The sequence below is a fragment of the Protopterus annectens genome, chromosome 13.part0 (assembly GCF_019279795.1).
Source record: "Protopterus annectens isolate FY-2018-M chromosome 13.part0, PAN1.0, whole genome shotgun sequence".
Lineage (NCBI taxonomy): Eukaryota > Metazoa > Chordata > Ceratodontiformes > Protopteridae > Protopterus > Protopterus annectens.
Genome location: NC_056747.1, coordinates 1,249,204,863 through 1,249,228,494, shown reverse-complemented (window position 1 = coordinate 1,249,228,494; position 23,632 = coordinate 1,249,204,863). Strand labels below are relative to the sequence as shown.

Genomic DNA, 23,632 nt, shown 5'->3' with positions numbered 1-23,632 from the left:
GCTTCAAATGAATCGTAATTAAAACTCAGTTCCCAGATGTGAAGTGGAACTTTCCTCCTCCCTTTTTAGTGCTAATGAAACTTTAGTGTTCAGAGATACATTTAAATATTATAGGAAGTATAAAAGGAAGCCATGCTGTTATTTTGCATTTAAAGTTCTGAATATAGATACTTTCCTATGATAAGTGACCTCTGTGCGACCTGTCTCAAAATCACCCACCCTCCTTCTGGCTGTTACAGTACAAAAATATAAAAGCCTCACTGAATTTAAAATGATGCCATCTGTAAAAATGTGCACAGCCTTGGTGTTTCTTGCTAAACTTCACATCTTTTATTAACACCTATTAAAATATTCACAGCAGGGCTCATACAAAGTTCATCTCTGGTTCTTTCTCTTTCATCTGATTTCTGTTAACCCTTTCATAACTTCTGTCTGAAGCAGTAACTTAAATCACAGTGCAAACACAGCGTGCATATTTCTAGTAAAACTGTCTCATATCTTGCCTTGATGCATGTAAGGTAAGGAAGGATGGTGTCATCATGACAGTGAGATACAAACAAATTTGCTCCCCACTTCCCTCCTCGACAACTAACTTTTGCACTCCACTGGCTTATTTAAGTTTCATTGCTAGCTAAAGTCAGCTTTTCTCACACCACCATTATTAATTTTCAGTTTTATATGCCTTTCATGATGGCCTTAACCGCCCAAATAATGTAGTGGATAAATGGCCTATCATTTCAAACGAAGCACCACAGTGGATCTAGGGTCCATTCTGTTTCATTTAACCAGGCATACTCTGTACTCACCTTAGTGCTTTTGTTCACTAAGCCCTCTGTCAGAAATGATACGACTTGCACAGGCAAAAATATATTTTTAACTATGCCAGCAACACAACTCTTTGTACCATTCTTTTCTTAGAGGCATCTTTTTCTGAATTTAGGAGGCAGAAAATTAAACTAATTCATGTATACCTTCAGTGGGTAGAATTTACGGAGCAGTGTTCATTTTTTTTAAACCAGGATGGAATGATTGGGTTGGATACATATCAAATCACTAACAGAAGCTTCAGCAAAGGCAAATAAATTGAGAGTGGTTCTCTGAAACTACATACATCATGCTTTGTATACATACTTTACTACAGGGGTGCCAAGCTCTCTTGCACGCCTATGTTGGGGGGGGGGGCACCCTACCCAAACTTATATATACCAACTTCAACATTGCAATGGACAAAGATGAAAACTTCATTGTCAATAAAGTCATTTTGGCGGACAGCTCTTGATATGTTTGCCTTTGCCAAAAGTATGATGACTTGACAGGAACTTGAGTGAGGCAACAGAATGAGGTTGTGAGTAAAAATGGAAATTTCTGGTTTCACATACCTCTCAACCTCTTTGTGCAAAAATTCTGGGCAAAACCAAAAATAAGGTGGGAACAAAGGCCTAAGATCAGGGATGGATTTTAAATATTGCTCTTATACACTTAGAAAGTTGCTACAATAACAAGTTTTTCTTTAGCAGGCATTGTGCAAAGGATAGGAAGTCTGAAACTTAAATGTCTGTCATTATTTGGTAAATGCAATCCTCAATGGTTTGCCAGAAAACCACAAATTTAATGAGGAACAGGCAGAAAGCTAGATATTTTGTGAGATTCTGGACAGTTGAGAGCATGGGTTGCATTTCTGATCCAAAATGTATATGTCTTCAGGTTAAGTGTAGTCCTTTCCAATGTCTCAAAGCAATAATAAAGAATGCAAAGAGATGCCTTGATAAAAAAAGGATGCATTTACCACATAATGTCTCAAATAAAATAGTTGTTTTTTTAAGTAGCAGCTGCAGGAAGTGAGGTGCGATGAAATGAAAGTGCATGAAATGGTGAATTCTTTTTCTTTTATTAATTGGGACAGGGGAGATGTCCAGGCTGTCTATTTTCAGATTCAGTTTTAAGATATGCAACTTGAAATCAGTAGAGTTGTGTTGTACACTAGGGATGCCTGTTGTTACAGTGACAGCAACAGCTAATTACTCAAAGAAAAATGAATGCAGTCATTAATAAAATGGAAGTTATATGTCATACATTAGTAGAAACAATAAATGTAGATATGCATACAGTAGTGTAGGGCTAAGACAATGAAAGAGTTAAACTCAGTGACCGGCATAGTAAAATGGATTTACTGTAAGTGTACTGAATTGTTTAACTATGCAGAAGTAAAGAGAGGGGACATAATTGCATGAGAACTGCAGATGCAGGCTTAGCTAAGATGAATGTAAAAGCAGTAAGTAATAAAGACAAATGTGTATGACACAGAAAAAAAGAGACTTCCAAAGCTGTGATAAGTGGGAGTGAAAGCAGAGAGACTGGTGCCAGAACTAATTTTGAGATGAGAGAAGGACGGAGAGTCATTACCGCTGTACCTCAGATAGTAGGGAAATGCTGAGAGGCAGACAGGAGGTTAGGGAGGAGGAAAAACTAGAAGGGATTTCCATGAGCTCAAAGTCAAGTCTGTACTACAGGGATTTAAAGCCCAGACTGTGACCCAGAGGTCAAGGAATGGCTAGCAACCAAGGTGCTTAAGGAGACAATAAGGAAGGGTGGTACTAAGTGTCTCATGCTGGCTAAACCACAATGAGTGCACAGTGGAGAAAAGGAATGGTAGTCTATCCCAGTGCAGCACAGTATTGCCACCTACTGGTGAGAGAGAGAGAGAGAGACAGAGAGAGAGAGAGAGAGAGAGAGAGAGAGACAGAGAGACAGAGAGAGAGAGAGAGAGACAGAGACAGAGAGAGACAGACAGAGACAGAGAGAGAGAGAGAGAGAGAGAGAGAGAGAGACAGAGAGAGAGAGAGAGACAGAGAGAGAGAGAGAGAGAGAGAGAGAGAGAGAGACAGAGAGAGAGAGAGACAGAGAGAGAGAGAGAGAGAGAGAGAGAGAGAGAGAGACAGAGAGAGAGAGAGAGAGAGAGAGAGAGAGAGAGAGAGAGAGAGAGAGACAGAGACAGAGAGAGAGAGACAGAGAGAGAGAGAGAGAGAGAGAGAGAGAGACAGAGAGAGAGAGAGAGAGAGAGAGAGAGAGAGAGAGAGAGAGAGAGAGAGACAGAGAGAGAGAGAGACAGAGAGAGAGAGAGAGAGAGAGAGAGAGAGAGAGAGAGAGAGAGAGAGAGAGACAGAGAGAGAGAGAGAGAGAGAGAGAGAGAGAGAGAGACAGAGAGAGAGACAGAGACAGAGAGACAGAGAGAGAGAGAGAGAGAGAGAGAGAGAGAGAGACAGAGACAGAGAGAGAGAGAGAGAGAGAGAGAGACAGAGACAGAGAGAGAGAGAGAGAGAGTTTCTTCTGCCCAAGGGACTGGGAACACATGGGCACAGTCTCAGTGGGGGTAACTCATCAGAGGGCATGGGAGTCAGAAATAAAAGCAAAAAGGAGTATCTGGAGCCCAAATGTACAACAAAATCTGAAGAACTGCAAAGTGAAACTTTGTATGTACACTAAGATTCACCCAAAGAACCACAAATATTATTATATTGTTATATTATTATAAAGCTCATTCTGTGCTCAGAGCAGAACTTTAAAATAAGCAGCAAGTTACTGGAGGTTGTAAAACCTCTGGCAATGTTAAGCATAACCACATGAGCAAGAGCTACTGACTCTACAGGCACCACATTTGGGATTAGCAACCAATGGATGGTGACAGACATGTGAGCTCACACTCACTGTGGGATCCAATTAAACACCAGCTATTTAATGGAAAGGCCATTTCAAAATAAAGACACGACAGCTATGATTATTACTAAAATCAAGTACATCTGTCCTTTGGATGAGACGTTAAACTGAGGCTCCATCTGTCTGTGTTGGTGGTAGCTCAGGTGAATGTAAAAGATCCCATGCCACCTATTGAAAAAAGTAGGGGGAAGTTCCTCGATGCCCTGGCCAAATTTCCCCTTCTAGTATAAATACCACCTCGGGTCTCCCCTGAAAAGAGGCTACTAGTCTAGTGGGACTAATCTAGTCAACAAAAGATAAATATATAAATAGAGAAGGTAACTTCACTAAGGTGGTTTAAGTGTCATATGAGAGTACCCCCAGATCCCTCTCACTTGAGGGGTACAAGGTATATCCCACTGGATAGTGGCAGGCACATTGGAGAGATCATATTTTTCAGACTGCCTGGAAACACCAGAGATGAGTCTGACACTTTTGCTAAGGATATGAAAATCTGGCATATTCTGCAAATCTTGCTACTGCCTAGACCTTCACTAGGACAAGCTGTGTAAAGCAGGATGATGATGATGATTATGACAGTACATATTGCAGGCCCTGATCCAGAAAGTGCAAATTACAGTCCATAATAGTCAGAGACTACAGCTTTAGTTAGTTTGAAGTAGTGCACAGGACAGGAATAGAACAGAGTGCCTCACTCAGGTAGTGCAGGAAATCAAAGGTTATTATGAACTTAATCATTTGTGGTTTGTGGTTTACTGAGATACCACACAAGGACTGGGATTTGCAAACACTTTATACCTTGTGTAAGGTGCTCATGCCTGAAGAACTAAGGAACATAACAGCATGCTGTGAAGTGAGAGTAGATAGTCATATTAAGGAATGATTGATGAGTAACATGGCAGCAATTGGGGCAGTGTTTCTGTGTGAGGGGGTGTCAGATCATTGAACATTGTGCCAAAGATGGAAATGCATGAGAAGATGGAGGTGGGAGAGGAACATGCCTAATACTTGTTTTACGATGCACCTACTGGCCTCATAACATACCCTGGCAACACAGCTATCTGGGGCACATAATGGAGGCCATTGCATACCAAGGCAGACATTTTAATTTATACACCCAGTTCCTATTAAGGTGGTCTCTACAGAATCTACATCATACATCATAACAGGGTTTTTTCATGCAATCAGCAACAGTTATCTGTTACTATGACAATATAACCTCATCATAAAATAATGTGAAGCTTGGCTATCAAACTTCAAAAGAAAAGAGAGGAGATTTATTAATTGTAATTGTTCACATTTGTTTACAAGGGTAGTACATTGATCTCATTCAACTAGCTACAGACACAGTCCAGGTGAATACAATCAGAAAAGTTAACAACAACACAGGCTAAGACAGCAACAGTAATATCAGTAGAATCAAACAGTAACAAAGTGCACATCTTACAAATACAGAAATATTTAAAACAGACCTTTAGGAAATTTAAGTAATAACCCACTGTCTTTAAAAGAAAAATCTAAATGTACCAGAAGACGAACATAAAGTGGGGATAAGCAGGTATGCCTGTCTGAACGGTAAGAGAGATAGGGGTGTGTGCGCGTGCAGGAGTTCTGGGTAATACAGAAGAGTTAAACCATAAAGTGCATTATAAAACTTTACATAATGAACCCCTTTTCAAACATGTTGCCTTCCACTTTTATCTTGATCTGTGGTGTAATATCGCTTATCTTTTCAGATAGTCAGATGTATGATATTAAAAAAATGATACCTTCTACAAAGAAATGAATACTCCAGGTGTCCATGTAGGAGCACTGAGGATGGTGTAACCTTTAATAGTGAGAGTATATCCTATATCTGTTTTGCAATTGGAGCAAGTTTTACATGGAAGCTTTTAAAAATGCTTTTAAAATCACAACACAGGCAAAAAGTGCACTCAGCAAATTAAGCCTACCTCCTCAGAAAACACAAGGAGCCCCAAAATGACAGATGCTGAGCTCATAAGGCAGGTATTGACCCTACCAAACATTCTTGTTACAGGTAACTCCATTGCAACACAGACAGGTGTGCCTCTTATCAGGCTAAGCAGGAAAAGAGTTATGGTTTTCTGCTTGTCTGGTGCCAGGATCCATCAAATCACATGCCTTCATGTCCTTGAACATATAGTACTAGTATGACTCTATCATAGTTCATGCCAGTGTCAATGACTTGAGGTGTACCTCCGTCGATTATATGAAGAGAAACATGATGGAGCTCTCAGACAATGTGTCCAAAACAGATATGAGCCTAACATTGAGCAGCATTCTATCTTACCCAGGGATAATATTGCAATATGAGCAAAAAATAACTGACTTCAATAATTGGCTTAGTTTTTGTGTCATTCAAAGGGGGTCCAATATTTGTCTGCTTGGTAGAATATGATTGACAGACCGTTCTGCTTCACCATGTATGACCCGTATCTGTTCCCTCTCAAATGTCAGTTATTGCAAAGACATTGTCCACCCTCATAGTGCCATTTTTAGGTAATGCCAACCTGATAAACCTACCAACATAACAAAACAAGCAAAGGAAAATATGAAGGTGTAACTGATCGATGCTAGGAGTCTAAACAAGAAGTTCCACTTCCTATAAACCCGTCTCACATTGGAGGAGGATGACATCATTGTAGTGATAGAGACATGGTTTAAATGGTGGGCACCACGCTAGCTGTGCAGGACTATAATGTCTTCTACATGTTTAGAACAGCTGCTGCGGAGGAGGGGGAAAAGGTGGAGAGATCTCAATCTACATTCAAAAGGGATTCACATCAAGGCTGGTAAAGCAGCATGACCCACTACGACTTCTTCATGTCCAAATAACCATCAGAGAGGTCTAGTATTATATATTAGTTAAAAATAGAACTCCCTCTATGACACAAGAAAGCCACAATGCCTATGTACAGGAACCGGAATCACTCAGTATTAAACCCAATAAGCTATCCAACTATAGACTGGGAATCCCACACCACCACCACTAGTGTACAAGCACAGAGATTCCTGGACTTCATCAATTCAAATGCCCTGGAATAATTAGTCAGAGCACTCACAAAGGGGAATAACATCTTGGATCTTGTCCTTACTAATATGGAAGCATCTTGCTCCATCCTTGGCGTATCTTCATCACTTGTTAGGTCTGAACATAAAGCAGTCTGCTTTGAAATAAAATTGAAACCAAGGATCCCTTCCATCCAAGGTACCTGTAGACATTTCTTTTAAGGCAAAATACCTACTCAAAAGTGATACATACATTGACAAGCTTCAAATCCCCACCAAACCCAGTTAACTCCACTGAATACACAAAAATATACACCACCACACTATACCAACATTTAAACAGCTACATAGATGCAGCTGTACTGTGTAGGAACAGGTGCAGGGCAAACCCCATGGTACAACCATAATATCAATGAGCTTTATAAGTAAAAGAAAAATAATTTTGACCAAATATAAGAAGAGCAATTCCCAGAATGATAGAACCATTGTCACAGAAATAAACAAATATCTCAGAAACCTAATAAAATCCACCATAGCAGAGTTTGAGGCTAAAATAGCTACTCAAGCCAACAACAATCACAAGGGATTTTCTTAGCTATGTTTGTAATCTCAAAAAAGCATAATGCAGCAATGCACTGAGCTGATTGTAAACTATGTTACCTACACATAGGTTTAAGTTATACTGAACCTGCTGGCTGATTGATTTAGCTCTAACATTACCCCTCTCTCCTCTCCATCTGTCCCTCAAGGTATACCTGAAACTGGCTTGCTTCCAGCTGCCACAGTAGACCAAGTCCTAAACTGCTATGAAAAGCTAAAAAAAACTACATAGATGGGTCCTGAAATATCCCTGGATGCATCTTAAATAATATGAAGCATGATTTAGCCACACTCCTAACAACACTGTCCATTCTTAGCCCCCATGCAGGTTTTGTAGCAAGTAAATGGAGACAGCCACAGTCATTCCCCTACATAAGGAAGGACCAAACTCCAAATGCAGGACCGTCTCAGTTTGGATTTGTCAAGGGTAGGTCATGTATACCCAATCTGGTGACCTTTTAGAAAAGGTCATCAAAGCAATGGTTGAAGGCAAAATGGTACACACTGTATACCTCAACCTGGCAAAATCTTTTGATAAAATTCTCCAGTCAGGCATAGTAGACAATATGCCCCTGAGAGTTGACCCAGGTTTTTGGGATTTGGGAACCTATGTGGACAGTGACCTAACTTTTAACCAGCATGTGTCCATTGTTTCTGGACACTGGACGTCATTATCCTCCTTCACTCAGCCGTCATTAGGCCGGTCACTGAATATACCATTTGGCATGAATCTGTCCAGACACATGCAACAATTAGAATGTCCACAGAAATAACTTATTAAAAAGATATAAGGCCTAAATAGCATGTCCTACATGGATCTACTCAAAGCCCTGTCACTATACTCAGTATCCTGCAGACTGCTAAGAGGTGACCTATGTCTGGTATAAGGCATCCTCCAATAAATACTGTTGAATGCACTGCACATTAGCAAGTCAAATGGCATCAGAAATACTCTAACATCAACTGAACAGTTTGAAAGGACAGGTGTCCTCTCAAATTATATATGGTATGTTCCAGTTATTCTCATTAGGGGTAATAAATAATTAACTCCCATAGAATGGGTAAGGCCAATTTCTTCTCAAATGCAATAGGTTCATTCTTACTGGTTAATAGGTTAATTTATTTACCTATGGCTTAAGCATTCTGGTCTATAACTGCTCTCTAGACTCTTACAGACACTGTCCTCCAAAATACCAACTCAGGTAACATCAATGGTGCCATTTTTATTGACCCCACGGAAGTATTTGATATGTCTGACCACCCACCCACTCTTCTTTAGCTCCCTTAAGCATGGATTCCTGCCTTCCTTAAAAAGCTTCCTACGTGACAGGCACTTTAAAGTATTAGCTGGTAAAGTCCTCGCTAAGCCAGCGCAGCCGTCTCTAAGGGTTCAACTCATTCTTCGCTGCTGTTCTCCATTTTCAGCGACAAACCCCCGTCCCTCACACCAGCCTCTCACTATATCTCAATGCAGATGACGTGGTGATCTGCACCTCCAGCCCTTCTCACTCAGTTATCAAATCCCCACTCCAGTCTGACCTGCATGACCTCCAGTATTGTCTGCTCCAACATAAACTTCTTCTAAATCCCACCAAAACAAACTCCATGCTGTTTGGTATCCAAATGTCCTTCCACACATCCTGTCACTGATCTAAATAACTGTACTATTGAAACTTTGACTTAATTTAAGCACTTTGACGTTTGGGTGACTCTGCCCCTTAACATTCACAATCACTTAAATAAAAGAAAAGCAAAAGTAAACACCATGCTCTTCTGTACAAAACAATCTCCCCATTTCTCTCCACTGCTGCATGGTCAGCCACTGAAAAAGGTATCCCCTCATCTCAATTAGAGTATGATCTTCCCATTTTCCCTACTGCCTCCATTCATACCTCTACTTCTCTCCAAACCATCTCTAACCCCATCTGCCACTTCATCACCTGCTGTTCCCTCCCCCGAGAACACCACTGTATCACCCTAGAAAAAGCAAGACAAGTCTCCATCCAGCAGAACGCCACTGTTCTCATTGGAGCCCACTTGTTTAAACTCGTACATCTCTATACCTTTCCACCTCTCTCAGCCGAACTCCATGAGAAGAGAACTTCCAACAGCCTCTGCAGCTTATCTCAAAATGCTACCTGCCTCTCTATTCCAAGATCTCTCTAAACTATTAACTACACCTTCTCCATTCTCACACCTCGTCTCAAAGAATCCATCCAACTCAACATCATAGAAAACTCCAATCTATCCATCTTCAAGGAAGATTTCTCATCCCACCTAAAACAACAAGCCCAATGCACCTGCTCTCATGTTACTTAAACTTTCCAACCTCACAATCATTCTTCCATTTTAACGCCTACTCCCTTAATTACCCTTCCTACTCTCTCACAAGTCAATTCTTCTCACATGTCTCCCCTCCTTTGATTACTTCTTTTGACTTGTGTTCCAGTCCCTGGTATTTAAATAAGTACAAGATGTAAATATTATGACTCTTCTTTGTTACAAAGTTAGTAATTGTATACCTATTGCGTATAAGCATTCACCTGGGCAGTAGCTGTAAATGTTCAGTACTGAATAGTGTACTTCCCTGGCAAACGTACATACATACATAAATATTTTAATAATAGTATAGACAGTTTGTTGATTGTATTATTTTACATTTGTGATGGGATTTGTTTTACATTTAAAAATGTATTTGGTAATTAAAATAGTAGAAATACCACCTTTGGTCTCCCCTTAAAAAGAGGCTGCATAGAATGAATAAATAAATAAAGGCCCATTTATAAATCCGCAGAAGCCGAAGTTGAACACGTGCCTCACACTGTTATAACACAGAGGCTGTACTACACTGACCCATCACCGCTCTCTAGTATAATAAGTGCCTCTAAAGCACTTGTGCTTCTCTCCTAGCAGTTTGTAGTGATACCGCGTTTCTTTTACTTATCCATTTGTTTACTGTGTACTATTTAGGTGAGCTATTCTACCTTAATCTCTCAATTAAGGCAGAGTGGAACATTATACTGAATGAAAACAGCAGGATGACATTACATACAGTATACACAGATTATACAGATACTCTGGGCTGTATATTAAGTTCATACAATACAGAAAGAACTAACAAATAAAAGCATTTTGATGAAGCTAACTACATGTTTACATGTACTACATTAGGAAGACATTGCAGTACTCTAAACTGACTGCAGTAAGACGTAGGTAGTCATTGCATTAGAGAAGTAAAATTTGAATTTAGTACAATGTAGATCATTGTATTACTTTGTCCCCCAGCAGATTTTGGTAGCTAAGTTGAGTCTGTGATAATGGTTAGGTAATAGAGTTCCAGTAAGCTAACTTTGTAAGGGGCCTGAGGGTTCAAGGAGGGCTTGAGCAAACTGCAAAGCTTAAGGTCAGTACTAAACCGAAAAGCAATGATCAAATAAGTCCTGTTACACTTGCATGGCACATCCTTTGTGAAGAAGTTATGTATGGCATCTTTTAAGCAAAGCGGCTTAAAATATTATATTTCAGTATTATTATCTAACTTTTGACATGACATTGTTTCCTAGGAACAGAGGAAAGCCAAATCTGATAACTGATAGGGCTAATCCCAGCTGTAACCTCTATCAGTGTTTCTCATTAAATCAGTTCAATTGCAGGACATTCGCTGATATGTAGATTCTCTTCATCTTCCAAGTAGCAGAGCATTATAACATCTTTACTTTCATCTGCAATTATTTCTGTTAGAAAATTATTCCAGGCGCATTCAGCTCTTTCTGTGACAGAGTATTTTCTACATTCCCCGAATATTGTCCTTAAATGCATTTTTTGTTGTTGTTTTATTTGCTTTTAATAATCTTCCTGAGAAAAACATTCCAATTCTATATATTAGTTTTCCGTGTTTTTTTCTGTCTTCTCAACACTTCTAGGGAACGTGCATTGAAGTTATTCATTCTCTGCTCCCAGGCCTTCTGGGCAGTATAATGTATGTGCACATACAGATATCTTCTGTAGCTTGCTTGTGTTCTACGCATTATTATGTTTGGGGGTGGTGTTTGTTTGCGTTTCAGCTTCGGAGGTCCTTGGTGCTTGGGCAGGTTAATGTTAAGAGCCTCTGCATATTCCACCAAAAGTAGTAAGACAGGATATAAAGAACATTACCGGAGAAGTTAAAGTCTTCCATCAAGGATGTGTGGTGGTAAGAGGAAACTGGAACACTATAGGAAATAAGAAAGACATCTGTGGAAGTCCACAATACCATGGAATACTGACTGGGGTCAGGATATATGTATGTATGTATGCATTTAGACTTAGTGGTGTAATGTAAGTAAGTTAGAATGAAGTGGAATATATATACATTTGCAGCAAAATATGTTCTTGGGTAAGAGTAGATAGAAGTTGTATATCAAATGAATACTGTAACATGGTGCAAACCAAGAGAACCAATCTGTAAATAGTGTCATATCACACATCTATCCAGATTATGCAAATAAACATTATTGTGATAAACATTGGCATTATCTAGCATCTCTTCTGAAAAGGAAGCTGTTTAATAATTGGTAGATCAAACTTTAACTGAAATGTTATTATATTCCTACCAAAACAGTAAAGAATTTGCAAAGAAGTGAGATAATTGCAAATTGAGGATTAGAAATGTGATAAAAAAATCAAGAAAGTGGATCTGGGCAGTACTGCAGTTGTTTGAAGTCCCAAAAACACTGGTAGAATTAGAATTAGTGCAGGCTATGTACAAGAACTCAGTGACTCAAGTATGAACAGTGCTTGGCCTCACGGAGGGGTTTCCAGTGGCAGTGGGTATACACAAGGGATCAGCTCTGAGCCCACTGCTGTTCATATTGGTGATGGACTACATTAGCAAACTGGTTGGACAGGACAGATCAACAAAGTTGCTGTATGCAGACGATGTGGCATTACAGGCAGACTCTGAGCAAGAACTCCAGCAAAGGATAGAGCAATGGAATGCAAAAGTGAAGGCACATGGGATGAAACTAAGCACAGATAAGATTGTTGTAATGGCAGAACATTGGGGAAATCAGAAGAAGCTGAGAATTGAGATAGAAGGGAAGATAGTGGAACAGGTAAATAGCTTCAAGGATCTGGGAGGGGTGGTTGAGGAGAAAAGTCTGAATGAAGAGGTCAAAGCTAGAATCAGAGGGGCTGCAGGCAACTGGCATAGAGTATCAGGTGTAGTCTATGACAGAAGAATGCCAAAAAAGCTGAAAAGTAAGGTGAACAAGACAGTGGTGTGACCAGTACTACTGTATAGTATAGAAACCTGGGCAGTAAAGGCAGAGCAGATGAAGAAGCTAGTGGTGATGGAAATGAAGTGCCTGAGAAGGGCAGTAGGATGTACTCTGTGGGACAGATGAGATATGAGAATACAAGAGCAGAAGCCAAAGTAGCTCCGATAACAGAAAATATAAAAGAGAATAGATTACGGTGGTTTGGACACATGCAGAAAAGCAGAAGACAATCTGGTGAAGAAGATTTGGGACAGATAGGAAGAAGTGAAGAGGAAACAAGGATGTCCAGCAAAGAGATGGATAGATTGTGTAAAAGAAGATCTGTGACAGTCAGGCATGACTGTCGAAGAAGGCAGGAGTGTGGCACTAAATTGAGAGAGATGGTGACAGTTAACACGATTCCCCTACCCCATGTAGAAAATGGGAAAAAGGGGGCTGATGATGATGATGATTAGAAATGTGGTAACAATGAAAGTAAATTAGATGTGGAATAATAGTCACAGTAGATATCTAGAGGGTTTAAAAAGTAAGAGATTTAGAGAAGCAAAACACAATAAGTAGAACACAACAGGTTGAAGAGCAATTGAAAGATGGTTGAATGGCTATGCAAGAGAACTTAGACAAACAATATGAATGGAGACAGAGAAATTGTTTTCAAACAACTATTTTCAGACAATAATCCTAGAGGAACCACATTGTAGGCTCAATGTTTGAGGTAACAAAAGGCTGAAACGATTACTACTAAAATCAGGAATTATAAGAACAGTACAATAGAAGCAGGCTGATTGAAAATTATGAATATAATAGTAAATGATTACAGTCCACAGTACTGACAAGATGTAGAGGTTAAAAGGAGCAGGAATGAAATAGTAACTTACGACTATTACAATGGCATCACTTAAAGTAGAGAGAGTGGCATTAACATCAAAAATAGAGGAAAGTGAAATTAAAAAAAAAGGCACTGAGAGCAAAACCTGCATCATCATGGGTTTATAGAAGGCAGGCCAACATCTGATCATGATAACAGAGCCCTTACGATTCAAAGGGTACACTAGATAATAATAATATATTAATAGTCATAGGTTTGGATGCTGAAACATCATTTGACAGAGTGAGCTGGGAATTTATGAAGAAATCATTTAAGGCATTTGGGTTTCCAGAAACACAGACAGCATTAATATCTAGTTTGTACAGAGTAGCTCGACGTAGGGTGTAGTGTGGAGGTGAGCTGTTTAAAGTATTTAGCCTTATAGGAATAAGTACACATGGGTGAGCACTTTCATTTGCTTCATGTTTATAAACATTAGCCAGGAACACAGGAGAATACTAATAAGAAAATATCCCTTTTTGCAGATGACATAATATATGTTAATGATCTAGAAATTGTATAAAATGCATTCGATAAACTGAAAGATTTTAATAGTATAGCAGGATATAAAATCAAGTCAAGCAAAAACAAAGGCTATAGTAATGAATTATGCCTCGTCATGTGACTTGGTATAGCACTTCCCTTTTTTGTGGCATTATGATAAGATGATATACTTGGGAAATTTGGTTGAAACAGGATGTTGAGCAAGCAGATAAAGAAATGTTTGAAGAAATTACTTGAAAGATTGTAAGTAAGATTGTGGGAATTGTTATTTATGAACATTGATAATAAGATGCAAGTGATTTAGATGTTTTTAGTTCTGCAGGGTCTTTATGTAGGTCAAGCTTAGATGTATCATCTGAGATATCAGATATGGATAAATATGAAAAAGGAAATTAAGGAGCTTCTTTATGATAACAAAACTGAAAGAATGAAATGGTAAAAACTAATGCTGACAGAGGAACAGAGTCATTTTGTACTTCCAGATGTGGAGGCATACTATAAGGCCACACAAATCAGAATAATGTATTTGATGCAGAGTGCAGAATATAAGCCCTAATGGAAACACGTGATAGGTATAGTGTCTGATGAGGTAACAACAGGATCATGCAAGGTCATTTGGGCGGAGTTAGGAAAGGAATATAAAGAACATTATGTACAGCCTTATATACCTAAAATTATTAAGCAAATCTTTATGTTAACGGAAGTTAGACCATGGAAAAATAAAGCAGCACCAGTACATTATACTATGTATACTAATATGAAAGGCAGAAAAGTAAATGGGCATTTGGAGAACAAAAACAAAGATTATCAGAGAAGATGATAAAGGGAGATGAGGTTTAAACTGCAAGCAGTCAATTTTATATCAGAGGCCAGAACATAAATGGCAGACCAGAAAAGAGTAATAAGCAAAGCATATATGGCAATATTAGATCTAAGAAAGTAAAACAGTAGAAAGTAGAAATAAGATAGACTGGAAGGTGGGTTTGACATAATGGTTAAGATTGTCAAAGGTACAGGGTTTGATTCTGACCTCAGGTTATTGGCTAGGCTTAAAATGACCCTTCAGGGCAGTTAGCCTAGAATTCACCTGTGAACTGGGTGATTAAATATTTCAGATGATCAGCAGAGGAAAATGTGCCTCAGCCCTACAATTTTTCATGGAAATGTTGCATAAATATTTATATACTCCGACAAGACTTGAAAAAAATGTTCCTACAAACAAGAGGCATATATTGGAGTTGAAATTGCTCAGAAAGATTTTTTGGAAAATATATTTTGGAAATGTACAGAGTTCTTTCACTTCAAAAATGACTTGAATAATATGCAAAGTATTATATTTGAAAGAGAGTTTGACCTCAGTATAGAGATGTTTTGGTGAGTTAGTATAAAATAAAATGTACTGAAGAAGTGAAAGCATTGCTGACTTTAGTGGTCATAGTGGCTAAAAAAGTTATCACTAGAAATCCGAAAACCAAAGCCAAACTGTCAATACGACAGGAAAAAAAGATTATTACAGAAATTAGAAATATGCAACTGAGAACTATTAGAAATCAGAAACTAACTCCTTCACAAATAAATTAGTTCCATAGGATTATATAATGAAAATTGACATTGAAAAAGACATTGACAAGGAGCAACGTGCTTACGATCTATAGTTACTTAAAGTAGGCTGCAATACAAAGTGTATAGTCACAGGTCCAGTTGTTATGATTTCTAATATAGTGAAAATAAAAGAATAAGCTCATCAAAATTTATGTAATAAATAGTTAATGCGTGTGTTTAACAGTTTTGTTTTAGGAGCATTGTTAAATCAAACTTGAGATTAAGACTAGACAGAACAGTTGATAGCAATATTTAAATTTACATGCTTAACAATGGTGAATTATTGAAAGTTAATTATCAGCACTGATTGTCTTGCATAAGGTTATTTTATTAGTATTGCATAAAGGGATTACTTAAAAACAACAAATTCCTACTTACCCGAATCTGAATATCGAGATAACATCACCGAACTAGCAAAACACAGACACAACATATTAGTAAACTTTTTACATGCAAAATGAACAGTTGGCCAACATAAAACAAAAAACAAAACACATCATGTAAAACCCACCCAGGTGGGGTGATATGTCCCCAACACCCCCCAATGTCTGGGGCTGTGCCCCCCACAGACTCCCAACTAAATATATCAACTCCTGACTCGCACTACACTGGGGAAAAGAGCAAATTTCCCAGTGTTGGCCAACTGTTCATTTTCCCTGTAAAAAAAATCCATAATATGTGGTGTTGGTGTTTTGCAACTTCAGTGATGTTGTCTCGCTCATTTTGGATTTGGTTAAGTGGGGATTCAATCATTTCAAGTAGACCTTTGTATAAACTCACTGTGTTAGCAATCAGCATCAAAATGACAAGTTCACCACGTATAGGGATTACATAGTGTATAAAAATGAAAATGTGGTAATTAGTAAAGTATTTACACTGCATACCAAAAAAAAAAGCTACCCCAGCATACGAGCAGCCTCTTATCTGATCTACATCTCTTTAGTCAAACCATAAACCCTTCCTGCCCCACAGAGTACAGTTCATGAAGTTGCATAGTATGCGGTGACCACTAACCTTGGGGCAAGAAGTTTTCTATGTATAATATAAAGTCATAAAAAATCATCTGTCAACATCTAGGGCATGCAACACAAACAGAGTAACATATACGACTATTTCACTTTAAGTATCGGTCTGTTTTGATCTGTTGCAAAAAGGAATAAAAAATATAGGTCTTATAAAAATGAATGTGGTATTAGATAGATATATTATGTAGAAAGCGTTTTTATAAGAATTAAGTTCGGAATGAAACCTTTGAAATGATTAGCTCATTACTACATGTTTTGGAGATTCATGCAAACACTGGAATATTTCTTAATGTTCAGATTGAAATGATGGATTTTCTCTTGTTTTCACTCTGTTCTAGGAGGATGTTTCCCTATCTGAGCTTCAACATAACTGGCTTAGATCCAGCATCCCATTACAGCATCTCTGTCGATATTATTTTAGCAGATCAACACCACTGGAGATATCAGGGTGGAAAGTGGGTCCAATGTGGGAAGGCAGAAGGAAACATGCCAGGTAATAAATCTTACTACTCTGTGAACAAAAAGCAGGGGTCTTGTGCATGGGGAAATATGCTGTCCATCTTGATCAGTTTCTCCTGATCTCTTAAAATGTCATTAACAGTTGTACAGGCAGTTACAAGCTTTTAAACATTTGTTTACACCCCAAAAACTGCTAATATATTTTTCTCAATATGAAACACTAAACATGTTTTAGTAGGGTCTGTATTACATCATCGAATGACCTTCTCATCAAATGCCTCTTCATCAAACTTTATTTGTTGAACCCTCTATCTGTCGAACAATCATTTTTAGCAATTTTTTTCCCAGGAAGAAAAACAGTGAGCCATCATTGGTAATTTGCCATTTTCCCCACTGTAGTGTGATCTTGGAGTTAGGATATTTGGTTGGGGGGGTGTTGATAGGGTTGACCTTCAAAATAGCCCAGTCAGTAGAAGGGTTGAGTATAACAAAGCTCTGGTTCTACCGTTTAATTTTCATTTCCAAGGGATCAAGGATATCGTTTTCAAGAACTGGGCCATTTTTAAAATTTAACAGAATTATTTGAATAAAGTGGGTGATAAACTGGTGGTAGTGTACAGAAAGGATTTATGTTTTAAGAACTTCATTGAAAAAAGCCCCAGAACCCTTATTGAAGGGGCTATGAGGAAATGTGGACACTGTTCAAAATGCAGGCATATATTGGAGGGTATAGAAGTCTTTATTGCAAGTTATGGCACAATTAGATTAGTACACAGATTTGATTGTAGTAGTAAGTGCCTGATTTATGTGGCTAAGCACCAAGTCTGTGACAGTTTCTATATTAGTAAAACCACAAAAAAGTTTAGGAATAGGATTTACCAATGTATTTATGATATCCAGAAGCATAACAAAACAAACGCACTGGCGAAACACATTTTGAGTCACCCTGCTCACAGTTTTAAATTCATTGTTATACATCAAGTTGACTTGGGTTCTAGGAGTGGGCGAGCAGACCTGTATTTGGAATATAAACAGTTAAGGTGACAATTAAAATGTAACACTCTGCAGCCCCTGGTATTAATGATGTGGCCTCCATATCTAGTGTCCTAAAATTGAAAGCGAACTTTTTCCTAAGGTAAAGTGTAAAAGTAGCCTTGATATATTAAGGGTGATGAGTTTGTACATTTATTTATATATTTTTTCATACCTCTTTGAGAACATATGTATTTTATTTTAGTGTAAATATTTTCATGGCAATGTGGCTTTATACGCACTTGCTGTATTCAGTGTGTAGTTCTTTAAGAAGTACTTGGTTTAGTAATTGATTTTAATTAATTCAGGCAAGTGGTATTGGTTATCAACATTTATAAACCATGTAGGTATGTTTAGTATTGTTCTGATGAAGTCGAAAGGTTTACTACTGACAAAAGCGCTTAATGTTTTAATAAACGGCTCCTTGTGTGTGTACATGTTCAGAATTGTTGACATGAAAAGTTGGCAACCCTAGTATAGAAGAACTTTGTAACAACAATGGACACATGTTGATCAAAAGTTAGGTCACTGTCCACAAATGTTCCCAAATCCAGAACAACTGGGTCAACTATTAGGGATGTACTGTCAATGTGGTGGTCCCCTGTGGAAGATGAGTTATCAAAGGATATAATAATGCATTTTTTAGCAATTTGTTTCTGTCCATGATTTTGGCACCAGTTATTTATTTAGGACAAACTGTCCTGCAGGATGGCTAAGTCATTTGGAAATTCAATGACTGCTCCTGGCTTGCAGTCTTCTGCAAACTTCCTCAGCCAGAGTTGTTTGGTATTGACTTTTACATCAGAAAAGTAGATACCAAACAGGAGAGATTCCAGCACAGAACCATGGGGGATTCCACTTGTAACTGGTCTCTTTGCAGAGGTAACGTTCCCAATTTTGATTTCCTGCATCTTATCTGTGAGCCAGTTGGGCAATCCAGTGGGTGACAGGGGAATTATTTCCAGTTTATTTAGCTTTTCTACTATGCCTGAGTAAGGAGTTGTATCAAAAGCTTTGGCCAGGCTGAAGTATGCAGTGTGTACCATTTTGCCTTCAACCATTGATTTGGTTACCTTTTCTAAAAAGTCCACCAGGATGAGTATACATGACTTGCCCTTGACAACTTCAAACTGAGATGGTCCAGTGTTTGGAAGTTCCCAATGTCCTAACTGAATAATTCTGTTATAAGTCTTTCCATGGCTTTGCACATGAGGCTGGCCAGACTTATGGGTCTGTAATTGCCTAAGTCTGTAGAAGCCTTTATATTTTGTGTACAAATAAGCCAGAGGTGGGCAGAGCAAGATATTTTGGGACATTTATTTGTTGCCCAAACCCACGAGGGACATGGGTGCTAAACTGGAGGTGAATTTGTGGTTTCCCGTCCATTTGAGATTTTACATTAAATATGCATCTGGCATATAAGGCATCCTCCTATGCAATACTTATGGATTTTGTGCACATCAGCAAGTCAAATGGCATCAGAAATACATGGTCTAGAGATCTAAACCTCTTCTTCTACATCAACAGAACAGTTTGGAGGTATAGGTATACCTAACAGAGGATATTGCTACTCTGGAACAGACTCCCCATCCATATACAGCAAAGTTCATCCCTGTCCATATTCAAGGGCAACTTGGATCTGTTGATGGGAAACAGAACATTTACCCCAGGACTGCCCCCTGTACTACTAATGGACAGAGGCAGCTGCTAAATGCTTTATCCCTTGCATGGGTCACCTCAAATTATCTATGGCATGATCCCAGTTATTCTCATTAGGGGTGATATATAATTATCAACCATGGGATGGGTAAGGCCACTCTCTAACTACATGAGACAAATTAATTCAAGCACAAAAGGGAAACTGGCTAGGCTTAAAATGGCAAAGTCGAACAGCTAGTCTATGAACATATGCTGGAAGAGGTGTGTATGTATGTATGCATGCAGGCATGCATGCATATGCATTGGCTTCCTTTCAGCTGCTTCAGATTTAAATGGTATTATTTACGGCTAAAGTATGATTGAACCAGATTGTGTAAAGTGATTTTTGTTTGTTTTGTTCACAACATGTTTTAGCAAGATACATGGGCATGACATGTGTAATTTCAGTCTGAGATATTTTCTTCAAAGAATGGGTTGCTAGTTTTTGTTTTATAGTATCATTCTCCCTAAGCTGGAGTCAGGGGTGTTTGTCCCTACAAAAAAAAAAAAAAAAAAAAAATATATATATATATATATATATATATATATATATATATATATATATATATATATAAGTGTGTGTGTGACTGTATTGAACATTCACAAAAAGTGAATACACAAAGAACAATCACTTTAGAATAAAGCAAAAATTATCAAAAATATGAAAAAATAAAATGTATTTTTATAGAGGCCAGACCCCCTGAATTCCCCCACATACCCTGCTAATTATATATATATATATATATATATATATATATATATATATATATATATATATATATATGTATATATGTTTGTGTCTACTTTACAAGAACAAAATGTCACATTAGTGAAGACAAGATGACTGAGATGAGAACTCCAAAACTACATTTAAATGAGCAACCACATATCAGACAAGTTTCCCATGGTAAGTAACCACTGGGCCAACAACAAACAGAAAATACACCACACCATCTCCAACCTAGGCCCCCCCACCCTCACACCCATACCAACTCCGGATCCAACTACAGTGGGGAAAAGGGTACATTTCCCCTTGTTGGCCTAGTGATCACTTACTTTGGGAAACTGGTTGACTATATGGTTGTTTGTTTAAATGAAGTTTTGGAGTTCACGTCTCGGTCTTCTCATCTTCGGTAATGGGATATTTCATTCTTGTGAAGTAGACCCATGTATTTATGTATATACTAAATCCAAGATCACACAACAGTGAGGTAAATTCCCTTGCCCCACTGCAACACAGTCCTATACAAAAGGCTGCCAGCAAAACTCCTTTTGAAAGAACATTCACTCTTATGAACATTCATTTTTTTTAGAACACAAAAAAGCATTTCCTCACATAAATGCTCGCTCTTTCAAACTGTAACCATATATATATATATACGGTACTGTTGTATGCATTCATTTTCATAAAATCTGTTGTTACCGATTGCTTCTTGAAATTATTGTTTAAATTACTGATGTTCATGCTATAACACACAAGGAACTGTATTTAGAGACTTTCAGTTTAAATCAGCTATAACAAGACTGTGTGGATCTGCCTGCCTGTCACTTTGTACATTCACATGTTCTTGCCCAGCACTACGTTTAGAAATATGGAGGCATTACTCCTCCATGCTTGTGTATAATTCAGTTTGTATATTATAAACAACCATATGTGTATTATAAATATATTCCAGGTTGTCAACATTTCTAAGGGTATTAGCATTGCCAGTAACTAGTCCTTTCTTGATTTCATAAACAAAAGCAAAAAAAAATAAATTGCTCATTCAGTGTACAATAAAGAAATAGAACTACCCTGATATGATCATTTGGCACCCTAGCAGGACCCACCCCACAACATGTCCTCTCAGTATGCATCTATCGACAAGCATTGAAAAAGTGACCAAGGTATCGTTGGATTTAAAAATTAAATGGTCGTAGAAGGAATGTTAAAATAACAGACTTTTTTTATGCTTGTACCAGTAAAATAAAATAATATTTCAGGGCAGGGCCAGCTTCTCCAAATATGAAGCTCTGTGTGTCCTGCATATTAAGTTAATAATGACTAAACAGAATTTTATCGTCCAACAACATTAACACCAGTATTATATATATATATATATATATATATATATATATATATATATATATATATATATATATAGACTCTGTTCACAAATCTACTAATATAATTCACCACTCCAAAGAGATATTGTATGCACAGATAATTTGATGTGTATATTTATCCAAATCTGTACAATATTAAAATAATCCTCTGAATAACATGTTTGGGTATTGTCCATCAGGTTAATGGGTCATTGATTATAAGATACCAGCCGTATGAGGATAGAGACCTTCTATGCTGTTTCTATGGCACGACATCAAACTACCCACATATGAGGGTAAAGACCATTCTATGCTGTGTCTATGGCATGACATCAAACTACCGACATATGAGGGTAGAGACCATTCTATGCTGTGTCTATGGCACAACTTCAAACTACCCATATATGAGGGCAGAGACCTTCTACTCTGTGTCTATGACACAATATCAAGTTACTCACATATGAGGGTAGAGACCTTCTATGCTGTGTCTATGGCACAACATCAATCTACCCACATATGAGAGTCGAGACCTTCTACGCTGTGTCTGTGGCATGACATCAAACTACCCAAAGTACCAGCAGCTTATATCTCAGGGACTTATATTAAATGAGGTGACCTGAGTTCAAATAGTATGTGGCTACAGTGTGAGGTACCCTCAGATTGAACTGTCATGCACTGTATTTGCTGATAATTTAGCAAACAAGTGTTTGCTTGTTCATTGTGTTTTAGTTCTTACTTTTTCAGAGAGGTAGTTTTATAACAGATTTACCCTTACTCAGTTTCACTTGGTGATGTTGCTGTTAAATGACCTATCCTTTATTAACTAACCTAGATCTGGCAAGTCTATATCCCACATACGTGCTCTTGGCTGCATTATACCCTTCAGAATGATACATACCCAGAACCCATTACTGTAATGTCCTACAGAGTGGGCTGTCCTTTATTCATGCTTGCAGTTTGCTGCACAATATTAATTACTTTCCCAATCCAAATGACTCCACAATATTCCACGGCCAAAGAACCACACAATATTCCCAGTTGCTTATGACTACAATATTCCAAAAAAGTAAACCATACCAATTTACATATCCTTGGGAACTGGTGTAAGAGTAGGCCAGAACCCCACCCACCCACAGCAGGGCTACAGTCTTACAACCCCTGCTTCACAATATTTCATGATGGAAACATTTCGTAAACAAAATTGCTGTTTGATGTCAGTCCCCCCAAAAAAGCTCACAGCAATCAACAGAACATAAAGCTTAGGGTGCCCTCTAGTGGGATTATACACAATAACAGCATTCATGAATGATGAGTTCTTTCTTAAGATATGAATTGGCTTAGCTTTAAGTGAGTCTTTCCCATAATTATACCCAATATGTTCAGAATAACAACCAGTTTAACTTACAAGATCCTGTATAAATGGAAATACTGCTGATGGACCCATTTGATCCATTCCACCCTTCTGCACTAGAAGCCAAAGGAGCAGTGGCGGCTGGTGACTTCAAATCAAAGGGAGGCTGCAGGAGACAGTTGAATGGGTGGGGCAAATGGGAAGGGATGTGCCCAACTAGAAAGGGGTGGAGCTATGCTCAAAACCACAAAAACTGGGACTTTAATTAAATACAAATACAAAGGAGCAATTGAAAAAGAAAGCTCGAATCCTTGGTAATACGTAATACACTTTATTCCACAGAGACTCCTATTCCTTCGAACACATTAACGCTGTACAGAAATATATCCTGCATTTTCATTTCAAG

General features: G+C 38.1%; 1 protein-coding gene across 1 annotated transcript in view; it reads left to right on the top strand.

The window, feature by feature from the left end:
• TBX21 (T-box transcription factor 21) overlaps positions 1 to 23,632 on the top strand; it is a 408,658-nt gene that overhangs the window by 305,061 nt on the left and 79,965 nt on the right. The window contains exon 2 of the mRNA XM_044055268.1: positions 16,940 to 17,094. Within this exon, the coding sequence (XP_043911203.1) occupies positions 16,940 to 17,094 (155 nt within the window). The remainder of the gene's footprint in view (positions 1 to 16,939; positions 17,095 to 23,632) is intronic.